At 44.7% G+C, this 22,867-nt stretch overlaps 1 protein-coding gene across 11 annotated transcripts in view; it reads right to left on the reverse strand.

Annotated features, from left to right (window-relative positions):
• Window positions 1-16,882: 16,882 nt before the first annotated feature.
• Window positions 16,883-22,867, reverse strand: part of PTPN3 (protein tyrosine phosphatase non-receptor type 3) — an 80,140-nt gene continuing 74,155 nt past the window's right edge. For all 11 annotated transcript variants that reach the window (XM_088656064.1, XM_035134340.3, XM_035134341.3 and 8 more), the window contains 3 exons: window positions 21,896-22,041; window positions 19,265-19,400; window positions 16,883-18,686 (listed from right to left, as the gene is read on the reverse strand). In XM_088656064.1, the coding sequence (XP_088512190.1) occupies window positions 18,609-18,686; window positions 19,265-19,400; window positions 21,896-22,041 (360 nt within the window). In that variant the 3' untranslated portion in view covers window positions 16,883-18,608. The remainder of the gene's footprint in view (window positions 18,687-19,264; window positions 19,401-21,895; window positions 22,042-22,867) is intronic.

Genomic DNA, 22,867 nt, shown 5'->3' on the forward strand with positions numbered 1-22,867 from the left:
TGATGCTTTGAATGTATCAAGTGGATCTATCTTCCTTCATGATTTGTTTGTTTTTAAAGTAGGGCACCCAAAACCTACACAGCCTGATCTGCTTTGGGTTGCCACCCAACTCTGCAGATAATGGGCCTTTTCTGCAATGGCTCCCAGTTTGTGGAATGCACTCTCCAAGCTTGCACAGTTTAAGCACCAGGCAAAAACATTCCTCTTTAACCAGGCCTCTCACTGATTGACATTCAGTGCCCTTTTAAGATGTATGTGTGTATGGGGGGGGGAGAATATCAGGTCATTATTGTTTTTATTTTGTATTTTGCGCTTTTATATTGTTGCTTTTGTGTTATAACTGCCCTGAGACCTGTGGCTATAGGGCAGTATACAATTAAATACAATACAAACCTCTGTTCTACTAAAGTCGAACACTTCTTCATCAAAGGAAATGGCAGCATACTACCTCATATCTGCTCTCCTTGGTAAGAAATCAGAGCAAGATTAGGCAGGTATACAATTATTGTTGCCCTTCTCTCAGTCATAAAAGCCACTGAGGTTTGGAACTAGGACATCTTGAGAACCTCCTTTCCCTGTAAGAGTCTGCCTGCCTATTAATAACTCCTTGTGTGTCCCAGCAGCCCCTGAATCACAACTGAGGAGAGGGCCTTTCCAATAGCTGTGGCCTGTGTCCAGTTGAATGTCCTTGTAAAGACCTTCCTCTGTTGGGAGCTGGGTTGTATGTATCCCAACTACATTCTGCTTGGAGCACTCGTACCGGTAGGTCTTCTAATGTTGGATTCAGCTATTTTTCTGCTTTTAAATTTTTTTTTGGGGGGGTGCCTTTTGATGACTGCTTTAACATCTGCAATTTTTTAATTCTTACAGGTTTTCTTGTTTTCTTGTTCATATTTGATTGTTTTACTTGATTCTTCAGCTGCCTTGAAATCATTTCAAAGAAAAGCGGGGTGGAAATGGTTATTTGTTAATCAATACATCAATAATAAAATATTTGCAAAAAGGAGAACAAAAAGTGCTGTTTGGGGAATTAAGACTTTGACTACTGTGTTGCATTGTGCGGACTGTGACAATGGCTCAGGACTGCAATACCTCAAGGGCTGCCTCTCCCTGTATGCACCAACCCAGACCCTGGGGTGGTCAGCTGAGGCCCTTCTGTGTGCGCCTCCCCCACGAGGCCTGGAGGGTGGACACATGAGAACGGGCCTTTTTGTGGTGGCTCCCTGCCTGTGGAATGCTCTCCCCAGTGAGGCTCACTTGCTGCCTTCACTATATATCTATATATCTATATATCTGGATATCTATATATCCAGTTTTTCCTGAAGATGTCCTCTTTTTATGGTCAAAATCAGTGCTTTTTTCTGGGGGGATGCAGGGGTACACATACCCCTAAACATTTTGTGAATATAAGTTTGGCCTCATTGAGGGGTAGTATTTCACTTTGAGTAGGGAAATGAGAGTACCCCTAAACCTTTTTTAGACAAAAAGCACTGGTCAAAATGTCTATCTTGGTGGATTTTTAGCAAAATTTAGCAAAATGTCCAGGGGTTTTGCCTCCTCTCCTCCCCACCTGCCTGCCCCAGGCCATGCCTTGGTGCTCCTTCCTTCCTCCCACCACAGCTCCGGGCTCAGCCAATGGCACTCTGCACCTGGCTCAGGAGCTGCTTTCCGCCTGAGCCTTGGCCTGGAGCTTCCCGGAAGGCGAGCTCCAGCTCCTGGAGGGGCCTGCGCTCGGGTTCGCGCGCAGCTCCAGCACCGCGGGTTTGTTCTGCAGCGCTTCCCGCAGCTCAGCCGCGGCGACGCAGCACGGTGGTGGGCCGGCGAGCCCCACGTCGGCCAGGAGGACCGGGTCCATGTCGTGGAGGCGGCGGCGCGCCATGATGTTCAGTTCATTCCCTGCTGCCCCGAGTGCGCGCGTGGCTCGGGCAGGTCGGGCGCCAAGTGCGGCCGCAGCGAGCAGTGCAGAGTCCATAGCTGCCAAGTTATCCCTTTTTAAGGGATTTTCCCTTATGCTGAATAGGCTTCCTCGCGAGAAAAGGGAAAACTTGGCAGCTATGGCAGAGTCCCGCGCACTAAGAGCAAGAGCAGGGCAGCAGCGCCAGCAGCACGGGAGACTTTCTGCCCCGTAGAAGCCCGAGCGCAACCGGCCGCCCAAGGCCTTCCCAGGCAGGCCGGAGGTGGGTCTGACGGAGCCCCCGCCCGCGGCCCCCTCCTGCTTTGGCGTGCCCAGGCTGTGGCGGCCCCTTTCCTGCTCCTGCCCGCCTACCCGCCCGGCCTCCCCAAGGGCGAGGGAGCCCCGCTGTCCGCCGGAAGGATGCGCTGCCTTGGCTCCAGGAGGGGCGGCGAAGCAGCGGCGAGCACCAAGCTGGCTGGAGCCGCGTCAAGCGAGGCCGGGAAGAAGGGGCCGCCCGCCGCCCAGCTCAGTCTCCCGCCCCCGCCCCCGCGTCTGCCTCCCTGTGCCTGAGTGGGGAGGGGGGTCTTGCTGGCTGGCGCCACGTCTGAAGTGCGGGGTCTCCCCTTGGCATCCTGGACTGGGTCTCCCTTGCTGCCAGAAGGAGAGCCCCATAATCCCCAGGTGGTTGGAGGCGCACTGGGAGGGGAGAGGGGAAAAGGCTTTTTTAAAGTTTATATGCTGCTTTTTGCGGGTGGGGGTGTATTGGATCTCAATAGTTCTAGTTACAGGTAGGTAGCCGTGTTGGTCTGAGTTGAAGCAAAATAAAAAAAATTCCTTCAGTAGCACCTTAAAGACCAACTAAGTTTTTATTTTGGTATGAGCTTTCGTGTGCATGCACACTTCGTTAGATACACTGAAACAGAACCAAATCCTTATGTATATTCAGAGGATGGGGGTGGGGGTGATGGGAATGGGTGATGGGCTGGTGGGAGTGGTAAACCTGTAGATGGCTGTTAACGACTGCTGATGACTGCAATTGGTCCTGGAGGGGGGGGGGGACAAGGGCTGAGGCACTAAAGAAAGCTTGATCATGCATAATGAGATAAGAATCCGATGTCTTTATTCATCCCAGGTGGCTCCATGGTTTTAAGCTTGGTAATGAGTTCCAATTCAGCAACTTCTCTTTCCAGTCTGTTCCTGAAATTTTTACCCACTTTACCTGATCCGGAACTCCTATATTATTCCCTGTCTTAGTTCTGCCTGATAGCGGAGCGTTCAGATACCTGTCCTGTTTTTCTCTCCGGGGCGTCCTCTTTTCTTCCTCTTCAAAATATGGCAACCCTACCTTAGGTGCCTAGGCAAAACCATTCCTCTATAACCAGGCCTTTGGGCCTTAATTATCTTTGGCCTTTAGAAGTGGATGGGATGTTTTTAATGCATTTCTCTCCAGGCCACTCTGCTCCCACCCACCCTTGGCTTTAAAGTATCTATGTAGGGTTTAGGTTGGTTGGTTGTAATTCACTTTGGGGTGCCTTGGGGCAGATAAAGTGTCTAACATTTTCTTTTAAAATAATGAAGAATGATCATTCTTATCTAGAAAGGAATACGTTTCAGAGTGCTCTTAAGAGCAGTTCACCTGCTCCTTGATGAAGGGGTGAATAAACTGAATGTATTGCAGCAAGGCAATTGTCTTTATTATTTACACGTTGATGCAGCCAAGAGAAACTGGGCTTTGCTATTCACAGCTGTGCTGCCACCTGAGTTCAGGCCCAGCCTGTTTGGCCTCCTGAGACTTCCCATCTGCTGTGGCCTTGCTAGGCAGCTTCCCTGGTAACCGTGCTCCAGCTGCCTCCCTGAAATTTACTGAGATTTGAAATGGCTCCTCTGGGTGCAACTTGCTAGAACTTCGAAAACAAGCCTCTTTTTAGAAAGCAGAGCACCTAGCTTCTGTAGTTGTGTAAATGGAGTCAAAAACTGACACATTTTTAAAAATTGAAGACCCAAAAGGGCTTGGGACTCGTGCATTTTCTCCGAGGACAAATAGAAAGTCCAGGAGATTACTCAACCTTCCCATGGCCCCGATCCAAATTAGCCCACCCCCACAGCTGCTTTCAGAAGAAACTTGCTCCATGTACCATGTTGCTTGGCCCATATACTCTTGTTGTCACTTGTTCTCACCCTTTTAGTACCAGTGTGAACATAAAAGTTGGCAGTTCTTCCCAAACTGCATCTGCCCTCAGGATGTCTTGAGCATATACCTTCCAATAATAATAATAATAATAATAATAATCCCTGCCCATCTGGCTGGGTTTTCCTAGCCACTCTGGGCAGCTTACAGCATATATAGAACATAGTAAAACATTAAAAACTCCCTGACACAGGGCTGCCCTCAGATGTCTTCTAAAAGTTGTGTAGTTCTTTTGTCTCCTTGACATCTAACAGGAGGGCGTTCCATAGGGAGGGCACCACTACCGAGAAGGCCCTGTGCCTGTAACCTCACATTTCACAGTGAGGGAACCACCAGAAGACCCTCAGAGGAGGACCTCAGTGGGCTGAATGATGGGGGTGGAGACACTTTCTAGTAACAGAAATTTTTTTCCCCTTGGGGAAATGCTGAGTTGGAAAGGCTTCAGTGTTGCATGGACAGAGTTTTGCCAGCCACGTGGCCACTGTGTTACGACAACTGTTTGGTGATGATTGTTGTGCTTGTGGCACTGGATATGTTTGGCAAAAGGATTTTCCAAACATTTTGTTTCCCTTCACTGCCTTTTCCGAAGAGGTACAGGGTGGATAGCCAGGGGGGAGCCAGAGCAGTGGTGGAGGTCACAGAATTATGGTGCATATTTAAAAAAAACTCTTGCCCCCACCCCCAAGGGAGGTTCTTGGCATGAATGTAAGGGTGAAAAGTCCTTGGTTTCCCTGCCATCAATTATGGCACGTCTGAAGGCTGTTGCTGCTTATTACTATTTTGTAGACACTGCTTGCAGAAAGATATCCCAATCCTTGGGCAGCTGTTGCTTCCCTCTTCCTCTGTTTTGATGATGTTATCCGTGGGGAACAGAACTTGGTTTTTTTCTAGGGAAAAAGTGCAGAAAGTGTGGAGAAGAAGAAAGCCTGTGCCCAATCTATAATAAGGGAGCATTGCAGTTCAGGGGGGTATTTTAAGCTTGGTCAGGAAGAGCTTGGGAGGTGGGGGAACCTTTCCATGCACAGCTGGTGTCTCCAGCCTCCGTGTGTGTGTGTGTGTGTGTGTGCGCGCACACACACACACACACACACACACTTTGCTCTCTTGGTGTGTGTATGTGTCTGATTATGTGTATAAAGACTGCACAACCCTGCAGAGCAATACACATGGGTGCACATGGGCAGGAAGTTCTAAAATGTTAGCCTGTTCCAAATGCCCCACATCTGGACCATGAGATGCAAAAGTCCCACATCCAAGCTTCAATCCAACTGAACATGAACAGAAAAACTGAGGTTGCACTCATGATGTACCAGTTATAAAAAGCCAAAATCACCACCTATCAGCTTTCTGGGAGGGAAGGAAATATGGTGGGCCTCATCCTGCTTCACTCTAGGCTAGGTGAATTTTGCAGAGTACCTAGCCTCTGAGTGCTCTTTCTATGCTGTACCAGTTTTCTCCTCTGGAAAAGGAAGAACAAGTGCTTCCTCAGTTTACAAGGAGAGCTTTGAAAACAAGCAATTAAATCCACAATCCATTACTGTTTCCTACACTACTTAGATAAAGAAAGATGATTATATATGTAGATGTTGTGCAGCTCCAGTTTCATTACCAAATTTTAAATATATTTTGAGTCAATGGGAATGGGGATGGAAAACATTTTTTAACATTACTAATGCCCTTCTTTTTTACAATTTTTATACAAGCTCTGTGCACTTTTTTCATTACTCTATGTCATTTCCTGCGAGATCTGCCTGACATATTACAGCAGGATTTAAACATAATCCGCAGACAAAGCTCTTTGTCTTTACTGACACAAGAATGTATTTAGGAAACAATTCAGCAAGAATATAACTCCCATAAATTCAGCACAGTTTCTTAAGGTCAAGATTAAGCTTTCAACAATAATGGCACAGGTAGTAAGGAAATCTTTATCATGAGCTGTAATGTTAGAAAACATAACACATTGGGACCTATGTAAAATTATAACTGTGATAGAAACAATGAAATTTTGCAGTTCTGCAGCAGCTTCGTTGAAATCAAGGTGTCACTGGCAGCTGAGGTTCAGGGCAAGCTCCAGAGCTGGTGGGAGGGAGGGGTCCTCTACCTGATGGCAGATGGCAGTAGAAGCAGTAACACAGTCTATGCTAGATGGTCGTGAGCCACCCACACTCAAAATCTAGTGCACTGGCATTGTGGGTAATTATAATAAGGGTAAAGGGACCCCTGACCATTAGGTCCAGTCGTGACCGTCTCTGGGGTTGCGGCGCTCATCTCGCGTTATTGGCCGAGGGAGCCGGCGTACAGCTTCCAGGTCATGTGGCCAGCATGACAAAGCCACTTCTGGCGAACCAGAGCAGCACACAGAAACACCATTTACCTTCCCGCTGTAGCGGTCCCTATTTATCTACTTGAACTTTGATGTGCTTTTGAAGTGCTAGGTTGGCAGGAGCTGGGACCGAGCAACAGGAGCTCACCCCATCGCAGGGATTCGAACCGCCGACCTTCTGATCAGCAAGCCCTAGGCTCTGTGGTTTAACCCACAGCGCCACCTGCGTCCACAGCGCCACCTGCTATTTGATCCAGATGTCTAGCACAAAGGTCCCAAGAACAGCAGTAGTGGCATGTCCATTTTTCTCCCTGGCAGCTGCCCAGAGATGCTGACTGCTTGCTCTGCCATGTCTGAACAGCAGCAGGGTCTGCTGGCACAGAGTGATGTCTTCACTTGTATTTCCCCACCTGATGCAATTTCTGATTCTCTCTAATAGAAGCAAGAGACCCAGGTGGTGCTGTGGGTTAAACCACTGAGCCTAGGTGGAATTATTATTGTCACACTCCCCGCTCCATCTCTGAGTTCCAGCCAAACCAAACCCCTGGTTCAGTTTTCTTGGAATAAGCGGCAGTGGAGACTTTGGTGTTTTGTGATATATGGTTTATTTACACACATATATACATCCTAAACCTCCGCTGCCTTGCTGCTATACTCATTCATAAGAAAAAGCTACAGGAGTAAACCCTAATGAAAAATCTACACCCACTGCCTTGTGGGATATCTTTGGGAGAAGAAAAGGCTCAGGAGTAAAGTGACACAAATCTGGAGTGGAGTCGTTAAGACGTTGGGTAGCTTCTTGCACGCCTCCTTCCAGCAACTCCTGCAGCCCAGCTGGTTCCAAATGTATTGCTCTGTTTCCCTTTGGACCACATCAGCAAGGCCAATAGGGGGTCTTGTTGTTTGGGCAGCCCAGGCTTGCACCCTGGGGAGGTCAATTCAGTGCTGCTAACACAGCGAAAACAATGCAGGAGGCAGCAGTTTCAATACAACCGGAGCTTAAGATGGAGGAGCTCACAGCTTTAACACCCCAAAAGGTCTAGCTTTTTCCATAGTCACAGCCTTGGATTCTAGCAGATAAGCACGTCTTTCAGCTTCTACCTGCTGCTAGCCCAGGTCTCACACAACTGCCCTGACTTTTGTTTTCGAACTGCCAGCCAGGTGAGGGGCGAAGGCTCTCCATTTGTCCTCTGGCACAGAACCATTCTCTGACAAAGAAACTGGCCTGACTAGTTCAACAATGGAATCCTCCATTAGATTTTAACCATTGCTGGATCCAGGACCCTGGAAGTAAAAGGGACTCAGGTATCATGCCAACAAACACTCCCCCCCACCCCACTCACAACATTGTTATCTCTTGGAGAATGTTCCCCTGGTAAAAATGTTGTGTGCCATTCATCAGGGCACAGAAATAGGCCCAGTGAAGAGGTGGCGACCCTGCACATTTTCCAAGCAGGTTCTTCTCTGGAAAGGGCCATTGCTAAGTGGAAGAGCATCTGATTTACACACAAAAGGTTCTGGGTTCAATCCCCAATGGCATCTCCAGATCGGACTGGGGGTTTTCCCTTCTTGAAACCCTGCCAGTCAGTGTGGACAATGCTGAGCTAGATGGAGCAAGGGTTGAACCCCAGTATAAGGAAGCTTCCTATGTTCCCTCCATCTAATTTTCCTCCACAGGAAATTAGATGCTGGGTGGGGAAATTTCCACTGCTACTGCTGCTGGCGGTGCTAATTTTATTCAGGTCTTACTCCTGTAACTCTAAGATCAGCCTGGCTTGCAGAAAATTAGCAGCATGGAGATGTGGTGAAAAAGAGAATCCTCAGTGAGTTTTCTGATTGTTATTAAATGCAAAGGAGCAGGGCCAGAAGAAAAGACGACAATCCCACCAATTCTTTTGCAGATCAGGATTTACTGGTCTTTCATCTATTTCCCTATGCCACCACCTCCCAGTACTGCAATTGCTCCTGCTCAGCTTCTTCACATGCATCAAATTGAACCACAGCTTTGCTCTTTTCTCCATATCGGCTTGCTCAGGCATTCTAGAATAAGGCAGTCTGAGCCTGGGACCTTCCCCCTTATGAGACATGGTCTCTGTTGATACAAAACCTAGTTTCACAGCAGTGGATTTCTTCAGCTACTGTGCAGTATTGCCTGCTTTCATTCAGCCAGATGTCTGGTGTCACTCTAGGTTTTCCCCAGCGCTATCACCATTCTAGCCTCTTCCTTTCCATGAACAGTTGGGTACTTCTTCTTTCCCTGATGCATTAGCTTATTGTCCCCATAGTTGCATTTACAGTGGTACCTCGGTTTAAGAACAGTCCGGTTTACAATCTCCGCAAAACCAGAAATAGTGTCTCAGTTTGCGAACCTTACCTTGGTCTACAAACGTAATCCAAATGGTGAAAGGGCACCCGCGGCAGGAGGCCTCATTAGGGAAAGTGCACCTCGGTTTAAGACATGGGCGTACCCAGCATGGGGCAGGGGGGCAGCTGCCCCCTAGAAGCAGGGCAGCTGGAAAGGACAGGCAGGGACGCCGCCTGCTGTGCTCTGCCTCAGCCTGCTTGGCTGAAGCAAAACGGCAGCAGCAGCAGCGAAGCTGCCTCCGTTGAAAAAAACCTGGACCTGGACCTGGGCTAACTTTCAGCCCACACTCCTTCAAGTCACAGCGAGCACAGCACAGAAAGTGCTGCCCTGTGCCGTGGAGCATTGTGGGGCAGTACTTTCTGTGCTGTGCTTGCTGTGACTTGAAGGAGTGTGGGCTGAAGTTAGCCCAGGTCCAGGTTTCCTTCAAAGGAGGCAGCTGCTGCCTCATTTTAGTCACTGCTTCCATTAAAGGAGCGGGCGATGCAGGAGTGCAAGTGCGGGTGGCTCTGTGTGCTGCCTTGTAAATGGCCCCCTTTCCTCTGGGGGTGTGTGGACGTTGACCATGCCTCCTGGGGGGATCCTGGCCATGTCATTGCCAGCTAGCCAATCAGGTGGCTGGGGGGCATGGCTGGGGTGTGTGGCTGGTGTGCCCCCCTAGCTTTGATCCTGGGTACGCCCATGGTTTAAGAACAGTTTCTGTTTAAGAATGGACTTCCAGAACGGATTAAGTTTGTAAACTGAGGTTCCACTGTGCTGTTATTTTCTCCACATCCATCTCTCAGCAGAAAGAGCCATTCCCTGACTGCAGTTATGCTTGCAGGTGGCAAATGCAGAACGGAAGGTAATGAGATGAACAATGAATTTGGGGGCTGATCATTAATTCTGTTTAAAAGTTAACGCTCACAACAAAATCATGAGGGCCTAAATAATCTAAAGCAAGCCTTATACATCTCCCTTATTTGAGAGACGGCTGCTTAGCTTTAGCTTTTATTTACAGGCCTTAATTATAGGAAAGTCATTTTCAGCCACTGTATCTGAGAAACACTAGGCTGAAAGCCAAGGTCATCTTGTTACTGTACTAGTTATTTAAACATAAAAGGATTAAATTGCACAAGAAATGTCTAGCACCCAATGGTTTCTTAAACACTTCATCGCAGTTTCTCCTCTCTCTATTCCAAAGGCCTCTGCTGCACATTTTCAAATGCAACAATTCACTGATAAATGTACTGGCTCACTGGGGAAACTTTAGAAAGTCATATAAAATCACTCCAGTATGGATTTGCGCCAATTCTAACTTTGTTCTGTTCAGGAAAGGAATGGCTACGAAGGGGGGAGTCTAGGATGTGGGCAGCCATAATCCCTGAATCACGTGCAAAGCTGCCTCTTGCACAAGAGGTAATCACTGGCATCCTTGCAAATGGGGGCCAGACAGGCAGTCATCCCATGGACAATGGCAAAACATTACGGTAGGTCCTCAGTCAGGACAAAGGAGTGTGATTACCGGACTGGGAAAACCAGGGAAATGTAAATATTCCTGTTGTATCACTTGTATGGTGGTAGGCAAGGGAGGTTGGGGGACAAACCTGACAAACTGGTTTCTACCAGAAAACCCCTCCCTGTTTGTGACATATTTATGATTCATCTGTGATGTATGCATGATGCTTCACCCGAGGTGTTCATGGGAAAAAGGGAAAACTTATAAAAGAGGGAGCATCCCTTTGTTCAGGGTGTGGAAGTTCTGTTGCAACAGTCTTTGGAATAAAGATCAGGCCTACTGCCTGCTGCTTTGCTCCCATTTTCTTGGCTGGTGTCTTTGTTTGGTTTGCAATCCAAGTGAGCCCAGGAATTTTCCTTTTACAGCGCAAATGAGGAAGAGGAGAACTTTGAGTTCCTTAGAGAAATAAGTGGGATATAAATATAATAAAATAAATAAACAAACTTAGATGGATTTGAAAGAGGATTAGACAAATTCATGAAGGACAAGGCTATCAAAGGCCACTAGCCATGTTAGCTATTCTGAATACCTGTTGCTAGAAACCACAGAAGGGGAGCATGTTCTTGTGCTCATGTGGCGCTTGCTGGTTTCCCACAGGAAACTGGTTGGCCACTATGAGAATATTATCCCAGGCTAGATGAGCAATTGACCAGACACAGCAGGCTCTTCTTCTGTTCTGCAACTATAACACTTTATTTTATTTTATGAATTTTATTTTTCAGTTTTCAGTTTAACAATAAACACATGTAGATCAGTACATACTCAGTTTGACTTCCCCCCCTCCCCTGCCACAATTTCGTATAAGATCATTTCCAAAACTGCATCTCCCCCTTTACACCTTTTTCTTAGTTACTCTCTAGTTTACTTTTGAATCAACCTTTTAACTGCTTGTTTTTAGATTAATCCTGCTAATGTTTGCAATAGTTTTTAAGACAGTCCACAATTTCCCCCCATTCTTTGTTATAAGTTATTTCTTCTTGATTCCTTATTCTTCCCATTTCTGCATAGTCCGTTAACTTTATCTGCCATTCTTCCTTGGTTGGGAGCTGGACAGTTCCTTCTCTGCACAAAAGCATTCTGGACTTTAGACAGAAAACAGCAGGAAGCTGGACAGGAGGTTTTTTAAACAGCAGGGAATTTAAACATAGTGCCTTTGCCTTATCTGCAATCCAGAAGTGGTAGAGTTCAATAAAAAGTACACTTTGTGATTTGGCTATTAATGTAGCTTAGTCCTTCTCCCCTTGGAAAAATTCTAGTCCTTCAAGCAGTGCTTTTTTCTGGGGGGACGCAGGGATACACATACCCCTAAACATTTTGTGAATCTAACAGGAGAAGAAACTAACAATTTTAAATTTTTTAGTTTCTTCTCTAGCACGGTGAATTGTCAGTCCTGAGTCTCATACGGAAGCGAGGGTTTAGTGTGTGAAGCAGTGTGGAATGTGGATGTATGGTATTTTACTGATGAAGGTTTGGGCTCATTGAGGGGCAGTATTTCAAGATGAGTAATGCATGCTCTTTGTCCATTTACTGTATTTATTTCTCTCGATTCGAACTATAAAATTGTGGTTTTCTTGAGAGTCAAAATGAGAGTACCCCTAAACATTTTTTAAGGAAAAAAGCACTGCCTTCAAGTAAACACTGGACCTGCTAGATTGGTAAAGAAAAGGTGTTTTATATGTGTTGTATATGCATTATAACACTGGCACCAGAAGGCGCTGTGGAGTTCTGTTTTTGCCAACTCGATTTCTCATACAAAGTTTACAATGCTTATTTGATGTGCCCTAGATCCAGCCACTGTTGCCAGCCTGGTACCTGAGAAGCCTTTGGTTTGTCTGAGCATAATTTTAAATCCAGCTCTGAGCATAATTTTAAATGATTCCTTTACAACATTCAAATTCCAGATGCCCAGTCCCTCAGAGGGAGATTTCTTATGAATTCTAATCTGACAGAACTCACTGAATAGGAAACAAATGGCGAGAGTGAGGCAGTAGCACATCCAAACACAGGGTAATTTATCTTATCCTTAGCATAATCCTACAAACATATGCTGCCTTTCCTTATCAATTGGCTATGGCTCTATATGTAAAGATGCACTTAAATATGGATGGTGTTCAGAATCCAGGGGTTTTAGTGCGTTCAGATGTTGCTAGTCCTTAATTAAGCAGCAGAAGGTACATTATCCTAGTGTTTTAATCAGCTTGGTATCTCTCAGCTTTATCTGCCACGAAACAGTCTCTATGGCAACCAGAGCATTAGCTAACTCTTGACACAAACTGGTGTCTGAACAGGCATGGGATTTGGGGGGGGGGGGTTGGGGTCACAATGGATGCCTCTGGACTTCCACCAGCGATTCACTTATTGAACATAATGTAGGACAAGTCTAAGCATGTGTACTCAGAAGCTAGTCCCACTGACCTCCATGGTATTTACTCCCCTGGAAATGTAGCAGGATTGCAGCCTTAAATTATCAGATTAGGGTTGAGCCAAATTACCAAAGGGGGGGCTTTTAAAAGTGCAAAATGCTCCTTGAAAAATTAGCATTTCCCATGTCTGCTCCAGCCCTAGTGTTCCATCACTCAGTGCTCCTATTCTGGGCCCATCCTATATTTTGCCTTGTTGTGTGATCCTAGTCAGTATAATGACATGATGTTATGTCATTACATTAGAATGGCTACAAGTTGCCTAAATAAGTAGTGTATTCCAACACACCAGTACATTGTAACCCCACCACAACTACAACCTTCCAAGCATAAGTTGGATAGGGTGTGTATATCTGTTTAATTTGCTCTAAGTTAGAGAGCTCTAAGATTTGGTGGTGGGACTTAAAGACTCAGTTCTGGCTGCACATACATACTGTACATACATGCAGTTGGGGTTAAAACAAAAAGGAATTTTAGGATGCAGTTGCTTTTCTCACCTTGTGTCAGGAATGCGGTCAGCGACTCCTGGCTGGTTGCCCGGGAAATTATAAAGACGCGGAAAAGTTTCTTACAGTTCTTTTTCATTTCAATCTTTACAGAGAGAGGCTATAGAACCCAGCCTCTTGGATGATGGTGTTGTCCTGAGTGAATCTCCACCCCCCCTTCTTTCCCACTCAGGGGCGGAAGAAGGCTTTCCGCTGCCCGCGACGGCACCGTGGGCGTGCACTTGGGGGCAGGGCGTCACCCACGCAGCTTCCTCCTCCCTTTTCCTCCTCCCTGGAAGGGTCAGGATGGGGAGGCAGTCTCTACCATTCCTCCTCCGCTCAGACCCTGACAACTTGGTATGACAAGCTCCATCTGTCATAAATTGATGTTGTTGCTGGATATGGAGAGTAATCAATATGATGTGAAATGTTTGGAAGGATAGAAGTGTGCTTGTTACAAACACATACGTAGGTTGCATGTATATGGAGGCGCACAACATAAACATTCCAACAGACAAACCAATTCCACTGACTGTGTCTTCCTGGAAAAAGGTAGGGATGAGTGCCTATAGATGCGGGGTGCAGGCTTTCCCACCCAACCTCTCCTTCCTACGTAGCCTCTCCTTCTTCCCACTCAACACCTTGCCCCCTGAAGCAGCACCCTACAGGATCAGAACCTTCATGCAACAGCTGGTAAGCCGAGGATTCAGTCCTGTGGAGTGCTGGGCAATGCTCTGTGGTGAAGGCATCTTGTTTTTGAGTGTATATTGCCTTGGTCATAAAGATAATTTCTAGCTGTCATGTGGTCATAGCTATGTGGTCATAGCTAGTATTGCCTCATCTGAGATGTGCATTATGTGAAGCAGTCTCGAAACACTTGTGCTTTCAGTACTTGAAGTTTGTGTTATCAGGGCAGGGTAGTTTGGGATCTCACTCTGGCCTAACTGGTTTGGAGCCTGGACTGTCTGCATGGTGAGTTGGGGATAGTCTTAGGACAGAGCTGGGAATGTTGAGATGTATCCAGCTTAGAACAGAAGCTGAAGTGTATCTCTTGTATGCTAAGAGAGCCACAGGGAAACTGGAGTTTGGAAATGAAAGTGAAAAGGAGTTGAGAAAATAAATAGTCCACATCTGCTGCCGAGGACGAGGGTTCAGGAATTGGGTTGCTCTGCTAGGGCTTTGGAAGGCTAGCCCTTCTAATCTCGCCCTATATTTAGAACAAAATTATCCCATGATTATAATAGATGATGCTCAGCTTCTCTTGTGTTCTTCAGAGACACATTTCTTAATTAGATGAAAAATGAGTCTGCAAAGTAATTTGCTGACTGATCAAACTCAGGTTTTTTTGCCTTAGGATGCAATCAGTATTTGCACCATGAGTTTAGGACTGAACTGAGCTTGCTGCCTGAAGCAAAGTCCAAATCTGTTGTCCTGCCTGCCCACTCCACCCCTGGCTACAGCCAACTGTGTAGCACATAATGCTATGCTCAAAGAGCCCATACGGCCCAACTGTCCCATTTTTACTGAGACATCTCAAATTTAAATAAGTCACTCAAGCGTCTGATTAGATCCTGGGACATGTGTCCTCTCTTGGGCAGCCACCAGACAGAAGTGTGACTTTCCCCTCTTCTCAGTGTCGTAGTAACTTCAGCGGGGAAAGAAGGTGGCTGCAGTGGCTGTTGGGAGAAGTCATAGCATGTGGCGGGGAGCAGAAAAACACAGATGTGATGGGCTGGCAGTGGAGCAATGGTGGCAAAGTGAGGAAGCAAGGAGGCCTACCTGTGTGGTGCCAGCTGAGGGAGGAGGCTTGACCGCACCAGCCAAGAAGGGCTGCTTGTGTAATGCTGGCCAAGGAGGAGGAGACAGCAGAGGGAGAGTAAGAGGCAGGGGTATGGAGGGCATGTTGGAGTGTGTGTGTGTGTGTCCAAAACTGTGATTATAATAAGTTGGAGGGTATGAGAGACCAATTCCTGCCTGGCCCCAGAGGAATTATACCAGAAAGATACCTTGAGCCAGACATCCTGGAGAGTGAAGTCAAATGGGCCTTAGAAAGCCCTGCTAATAACAACTCCTAATAAAAGGCAGAGGACGAGATGGTTGGACAGTGTTCTCGAAGCTATGAACATGAGTTTGACCAAACTGCGGGAGGTAGTGGAAGACAGGAGTGCCTGGCGTGCTCTGGTCCATGGGGTCACGAAGAGTCGGACACGACTAAACAACAACAATAAAAGGCTATAAAGAGGTCACTTATTCCCAACTTAGTTATCACAAGAACCAGTTTTATTACCTGCTTTTCTCTTCGTTTAGACCAAGATGCAGAGGTAAGAGATGCAAAGCTCTCAAACATGGGGTTCAAAATGTGCAACAGGTACATTTTCAAGTCACACATTTCAATTTTCACCACCTGTCATTATGAAGTCTAGCTTGTTAATGGCACTGCACTGTTGTTGGGTGATTGATCAGAAGGATGAGGGAAGTTTTTGCCCCCACTCTCCACCCCCCCCCTCCCCAAGGCAGACCCTGCACCTTCCAGCTCTCAAGAGTGGAAAACTCTCAGAGTTTCCACAAGAAGAAGCGGAGAGGATTACTTCACAGACAATTTCTTGAGATGTCTTGTTTGTTCACAATGAATGGTCATCATGGGTCTTAGTTACATCCCATTTGGATTACTGTTGTGGGCTCTATGTGGGGCTGTTTAGAAACTCGCACTGTCTCAAAGGGCTGCAGCCAGATTGTTGACCTTGTGTCTGTGGTGGCTGCAGTTTCCAGAAAGCACCATCCCAGCTTCTCCTTGACTCGGAGTGCACCCTGACTCTCTTGTTGGAAGAACTCCAAGCACCACTGGTGAATACAGAGTTGAAGGGGAGGCACTGCCCAGGACTCAGTATGCAACTACCTCCGCAACTGAGCATTGCACAGCAACCCCAGGGCTCTGGATGTTGTCCTGTGTTCTGTGCACATTTAGAATGGGTGCACGGAAATCATTTTAAAAGCAATGCATACAGGATTCACACCTATCATTTTTTCAGATGCATCTATCTTCTACATAGGTTTAATTTTCGTGCTGTTGTTTCACAATTGCTTTTCAATACGGCTTTATGACACTTGGCTATAAACTGCTCTGAGGACCTAATCCAAGTGCAAGACACACAACAGAAATATTTTTCATGAATGAGCAAGCAGGGGGGTTGCAGTACCCTAAGGTATAATTCACCAATAAAAAAATGTACCTTGAAAACAAGGAATACTCCAGATGGAGAAGTCAAAGCTTTTGTGGCTTCTAGAATATTTGTATGACTCTCTATGCTATTAACTGATCATTAATATTCAACTTGAAATGACCATGTGAGATAATCAGAATGATCTGCAAGTATGATGTAGATGATCACCTCAGAAACTGTGGAGTGAAATGGAAGATGAAACAAAAATATGCAAAACCTGATCATCATGAAACCATCATTTCAGAGCATTGAGGGTCACCGTATCACATTCATTCTGAAACCTTTTGATTCCAGACTGAAAAAGGGGGAGGAGAAAAAGAACCTCTTGGGAAAACTACAATACATTTGTAATTCAATTCTGCACTGCTACATTTGTAATTAAAGAGAAAAAATAGGTTTTAATATAAACATATACACAATGTTTCTTAAATTTCTAGATGATTTTTCTCAGAACTAGCCTTTATATACATAATTTTAGTCCATGATGATATATTCCACATGTTCTTTTAATTTAATTTATACACTTATTGACAAAGACAAATTATTAAATACCATACAGTGATGACTTATTTCAATTCTCTCCCTTGAAATGAAACTGAGACCAGTGTACCTTAAAGCAAATTACCAAAGTACAACTCATTCATACTTTACATACATTGAGGTGCATCCAGGTTTTTTCAACATTTCACTCACATCACATAACAAAATCAATTCGTATACTGTAATACCTTTGTAGAGCAATTGCTGTTCCTAAGCCACTCACACCATTGCTGACTCTCATGCTGTCATCATACAAATGTTTGTATCCACACACAGAAACCTCAAATGCTATATGTCTAATAAATTAATTAAGGCTGCAGCCATAAACATACTCACTAGGGAGTAAGTGGCTTTGAAGATAGCGGAACGTCTGAGCTAGCATGCACAGGGTTGCATTATAAGCTTCTTACACTTTTAAAGCCATGGCTCTTCTTTGTGGACAAGTCTAAAGATTCTTCACCATTCTAGATAAATAGATTTTGTTTGTTTGTTTGTAGTATTCTTGCTGCTGCACGGCAGCCTGTTTTTCCTTGTATATCCACATGTAGGCCAAATTTCATAGATACTTCAAAATGCAAGCAGAAGTGATCCCGCAACTGAGGAGGGGTACTTATAGATCCATCCACAAGATCTGACCAAGCCATACAGTATAAGCATCCATGTGTTATTTGAAAGCTGAACACAATGGGATGGCTTAGCAATAGCAGTGATGTTGCTAAAGCAATGGAAGAATTGGCCCACGATCAGGGTAGATCTGATGGACAATGAACTAAGTGTTTTAGCATCTGAACATTTATGCCCTTTACATTTTAGCAGCAACAGTATATTTATGTCAGCAGTAAATAGTCTTCCAGCATCTGATTAAAATGTTTACACTAACAGTAAAAGACACTTTGCTATCTGTATCTGAAGAACAACAGATTTCGAAACAGAGGAGCAGATCAAACAAACTGAATTTAAAAGCATCACCCGTCTCAGAACAAACATGTGGAAGAATTAACAAGATAAAGAGCAGGTAAAAATAACCAGTGGAAGACAGATAGTATCCTCTTTCACATACAGTTGCCCCACTGCCCTTTCTGCATATCACATGATCTCTGCCTGCTTTAAATATGTTGATCAGTAATGCAGATAGATTTACAGAGGTTACATACAGTGCCATTGCTCCAGCCCTTGGTATTTCATTTCATAAATATGCCTGAGCAAAGTAATATTGCCAATGTTAACTGGTATTGGGATGATTGAGTCCAATTTTGTGGGAGTTGTGGAATACTCAACTCTTTAGGCAATGAAGGCACTTGGCTCTTCAAATAATTGGGTTGCTTTTCCATTGATATTGCTGGTTGGTCTTTCTCAGGTCACAGTGGAGAGCACTGGAATCTTCTAATGAAAAATGTTTTAAGGCAATAAAAGGTGCATACAGCGAGTACATCAAGATTTTTTTCTTGTTTTCTGTGTGCGTTACATTCCACATCACATGCCTTTACAAACTTACCTGATTCATATGTAGATTACATGGTTCAGTAATTTCCCACAGAATTTTAAAGTGCCACAGTACAAACTTGCTTTCTCTTCCCCAAAGCCTTGGCGAGCTCCGCCATAATCTATCACCACAAACCACTTGGGCTTGACATGTGTCTTTAGAAAGATGAACTCCATTTCTTCCCATTTATGCTAACTGGAATCCAGCGGGCGAACTAGTCCTTCTTTATAAACATGAAGAATAGCTTCACAGACAAATTTGTACTGACTCTGCATAACACACACACACAAAAAGGAAAAGGAAAAGGTTAAAAATAACCTACGTTATATTGCATTTATATATGGATAGCATGCACAGCTGCCATAGTTCTGCAGGGGGAGGAGAGAGAATCAGCATTAGGTTCTTCAGGTGATTTAAATCCATCTCTGAAGAGCTGAGATAGGTAGCAGAGACAGGAAAAAAAGATAAACCAGCAGAATAGAGGAGGCAGCACAAATTAAAATGGGTTTATCTAAGCCAAATAAAATCTATAGTGCACAGGAAACCACTGTTTCAAATCAGGCCTCGGCGAATACAACAGGATTTCTCGAATAGTTCTAATTCTTGCTGGAATCTCCCTCTGAAAGTATTTTGTTGAAGCATGGCAACTTTAGAGGCAATTAAGTGTTCTTTAGCAGAGACAGAATCACTGTGTACAAGGGATACTATAGCAATGAAATTCCTGCATCAGCTTGGGGGCAGGACTAGATGACCACTGAGGTCTCTTCGAACATTACTATAATATGATTTCAATATACTGAAATTGGGTCAAACACATTGAAAATAGGCTCCTGTACTTTTTACTTACTGATGTTTGCACCATCATAGCACGATGGTCTCGCATCTTTCGTACAATATCCAGTGGATAAACAGGTTGGCATTTTTCAATTAAGCACAGAGCTGTTTCCATAGCAACCAATACTCCAGTCCGGCCTATTCCAGCACTGCAAGAGGTAAGCAACAAGGCTGCATTTTTTTAAAACAACAACAACAACCAAAGCATATGTTTTGTCCTGAATTCATATTAAAATTATGGCTTAAAAAAAATACTGTACAGAAAATCTCTTGAAAATCTTAGGAATGCTGAATACAACAGAACACTTAAAAATCACTTCAGCAACATTTGAAAATTTGTAAGAAAAACATTTCACAGAAAAATGGAGAAAACAAGTAGGTTTTAGTAATCAATGGTTAAATATGTAATTTTATTTAATTCAAGCTTGGAATTTTGCTCCCCCCTCCCCGAAGTGACAGGATATCACAAAGAAAAATTCAATGGTCATAGCTGCCCTATTGGGGGAGTGGGGCAGAAGGAGTTATCTCCTCACAGTTAAGAGACTGAGAGCAGGCCAGAAGATTATATGCTCCTCCCTTACCCAAGGCAAACTTCCTCCACCCACCATAACAGTAGTTAAAGGATACACCGGCATCAAAATCAATGAGAGTTAAAAATAATCAGGTACACTGCTTAATCAGAAATTCCAGCCAGCTTCAAATCCTGGTTTCAAATAATTATAAACAGCAAACTTAGACAACCATGGTTAAAATCATATTAGCATATATATTTAAGTGCAGTTTAGAAAAGCAAGAATGTGCTCTATGGAGTGAGCCATTCTATGCAAACATAGAAGAGATTGTGCATCTTGCGAATGAGACGTCTATCCTATATAATAAAGTGCAAGTGTCTCTGCGTCCAGTCCCTGTGTCCGCGCTACTGCGCATGTGCCCCAGGGATTGGACGCACACACGTGCGCGCTCTCCCCACCCCCCACCTACCATTTCCCTGCGGCCGCCAACCGCCGCTCCCGGCCAGACTAAGCGTTGGCGGGGGGGGGGGAGTGCGTGTGTGTGCTTCCAGCAAGGACAGGTCCCGGGGTCCAGGGTCTGGAGAAGCGCTGCGCAAGCGCTTCTCTGAACCCCGGGATGTCTCCTTCCTGTCGGCGGCTGGGGGAGAGGAAGGAAGGAAGGAGAAAGGGCTGCTTCGCAAGCGCTTCTCCGAACCCCGGGATGTTCTAGCGCCCGTTTACTCAACGGGCTGAATTACACTAGTGAGTGCATAATAAGCAATTGTGTGCTCCCACACAGAAGATCAGCCCTGCTGGGTCAGAGCAAGAGTCAATATAGTCCAGCATACTGTTTCTCACAGAGGCCCACCAGATACCTCTGAGAAGCCCACATGAGGGACATCAAGGCAATAACACACTTGGTATTCAGTGGCCTCTGAAACTGGAGGTTCCATAGAATCAGAGTCGCCAGGAACCATGGAGGTAATCTAGTCCAGCCTCCTGCAATAGAGGATGACAGATGGCAGTCCAACCTCTGCTAAAACATCTCCAAGCAAAGCAAAGACCACCTCTTAGGCAAGCAGACTGTTCCACTGTTAGATAGCTCTTATAGTTAGTAAGTTTCTCGTAACATCCAGCCAAATATGCTTCTCAGCACTTTCCATTCATAGGTTCTAGACCTGTCTTCTGGAACAGTTTGCTCCATCTTCTGCATAACAACCCCTCAGATATCATGTCCCTCCTCCGTCTTCTCTTATCCAGGCTAAACATATCCAGCTCTTTCAACTATTAATTATAGGACTTAGTTTCCAGACTTCTTTCCTCCAGACACACTATAGTTTGTTGATGCCCATCTTAAAATGTGGTGCCTCAAATTGGTCACAGTACTCCAGCATAGTACTAACCAGCATAGAATAGAGTGGAACTGTCACCTTTCCTTCTGGGTTCCCACCACTTTTAACTTCATAATACGTACACTACTAGTACATATCTTATTTGAATTTTTCTACTCTACTCTTAAAGCTAATTAAGCTAGTGGCCATCGCCACATCTTATGGCACAGAATTCTATGAATCAACTACGGTAACTGCCAAGTGAAGAAGTACCTCCTTTTGTCTGTCCTGAATATTCTGCCAATCTGTTTCATTGCATGACCCCAAGTTGTAATATGAGAGAGGAATAAATTAATAAGTCTTTGAATGACTACTAGTCATGGTGGTTATATGGAATCTTCAGGTTCAGAGATAATATGCCATTGAGTGCCAGCTACTGAGTTACGTCTTCATGCCTTGTTTGTGGGCCACCACTAGGAAACAGATGCTGAAGTAGAAGGACCCTTCATCTGATCCAGTGTGATTCCTATGAGTTCTATTTTTTAAAAAGAAAATAACAATAAATCCCACCCCACATAAAATCACACAACCAAGTTGCATTCACAACCAGTCACATTTAAGCTATGTTTTCTGTCTTTTGGGAAAGTCCACTGAAATGAATAAGCATTTAACATACATTTGAACAGTTTCTAAGCAGCCTAAAGCAGTAAGAGCAGTTTTGATTCACTATCAGCTACAACACATTCAATATTCATGAAGCAGACTCAAGAAGTATCACAAACTATTGTGCCAAATGGTTATATGCAGAATTATTTACTGCACCTGCAGTGAACAAGAACTGGCACATTTCCCACTCTCTTTGATCTCATGTAGGTCACAAATTCCAAAAAGTCTGTGGAATCGTCAGGAACACCATGATCAGGCCAAGCCACATACTGGAGATGAGTGACTGTGTGTTCTTCCTCTGTCTGAAATAAATTAACATTTTCACTATAAAGGACTACAGACATTACTGTAAAAACAGCCTTAACTGAAAATTATGTTATGGGAAAATATCGAACAAACCATTGGTCAGTTCAGAGTCTTGCATTTAGATACCGTAGCTCAACAATAAATATTGTTGATTTGTGGTCAAAACCAGTAGATCATTCATTTATTTATTAGCTGAATCTCTTTCCCTGCCCCCCATCTCCAGAATAGTATTTTCTGTTGTCTCTCTCAGTAGACCCTGGCAATGTACAGTAAACCTACTAGAAATCTAGTTACATTCTCATCTGAATGTTTTCTGTACTCCACATACCAATCAAATATGTGAAACTGTGATAGCAAATTGTTTATATTTCCATTTTTACAAAGGCAAAAATACTGACGCATTCAGAGAATCCTAACTCAAAGCCACCTGTAACACACTGGGTTCCCTGGGGACTCCCTCTTAAGGCACTTTGTCTCTTTATGGCTGGGACTGCCACCTGGTGGGAAGAGAGCTGCTTCAGCTAAATAACAGCTTAGCTGTTGAGAAGAGATTGGAGGTCAGCAGTTTTAAGCAGACTGCAGCAGAAGGGAAACATTAAACCCACTTCTCTATGCACCTAACCTCTCTGCAGCAGTTTTTTTAAAAACAGGTGAGTTCAACATAGTAACACATATAATGCAATGTATAGTTTGGTCCAAAGCTGGTGCTTCCATTTTGCAAAAAAACTCTGCAAACTCTGTCACAGTATGCCGGACACAAAATGTAGGCAGGGTCTGTTTAATAAACAAAAGATGCAACAATGAGCAATCAACTCCAAACCA

Source organism: Zootoca vivipara, chromosome 12 (assembly GCF_965207765.1).
Source record: "Zootoca vivipara chromosome 12, rZooViv2.hap1.1, whole genome shotgun sequence".
Lineage (NCBI taxonomy): Eukaryota > Metazoa > Chordata > Lepidosauria > Squamata > Lacertidae > Zootoca > Zootoca vivipara.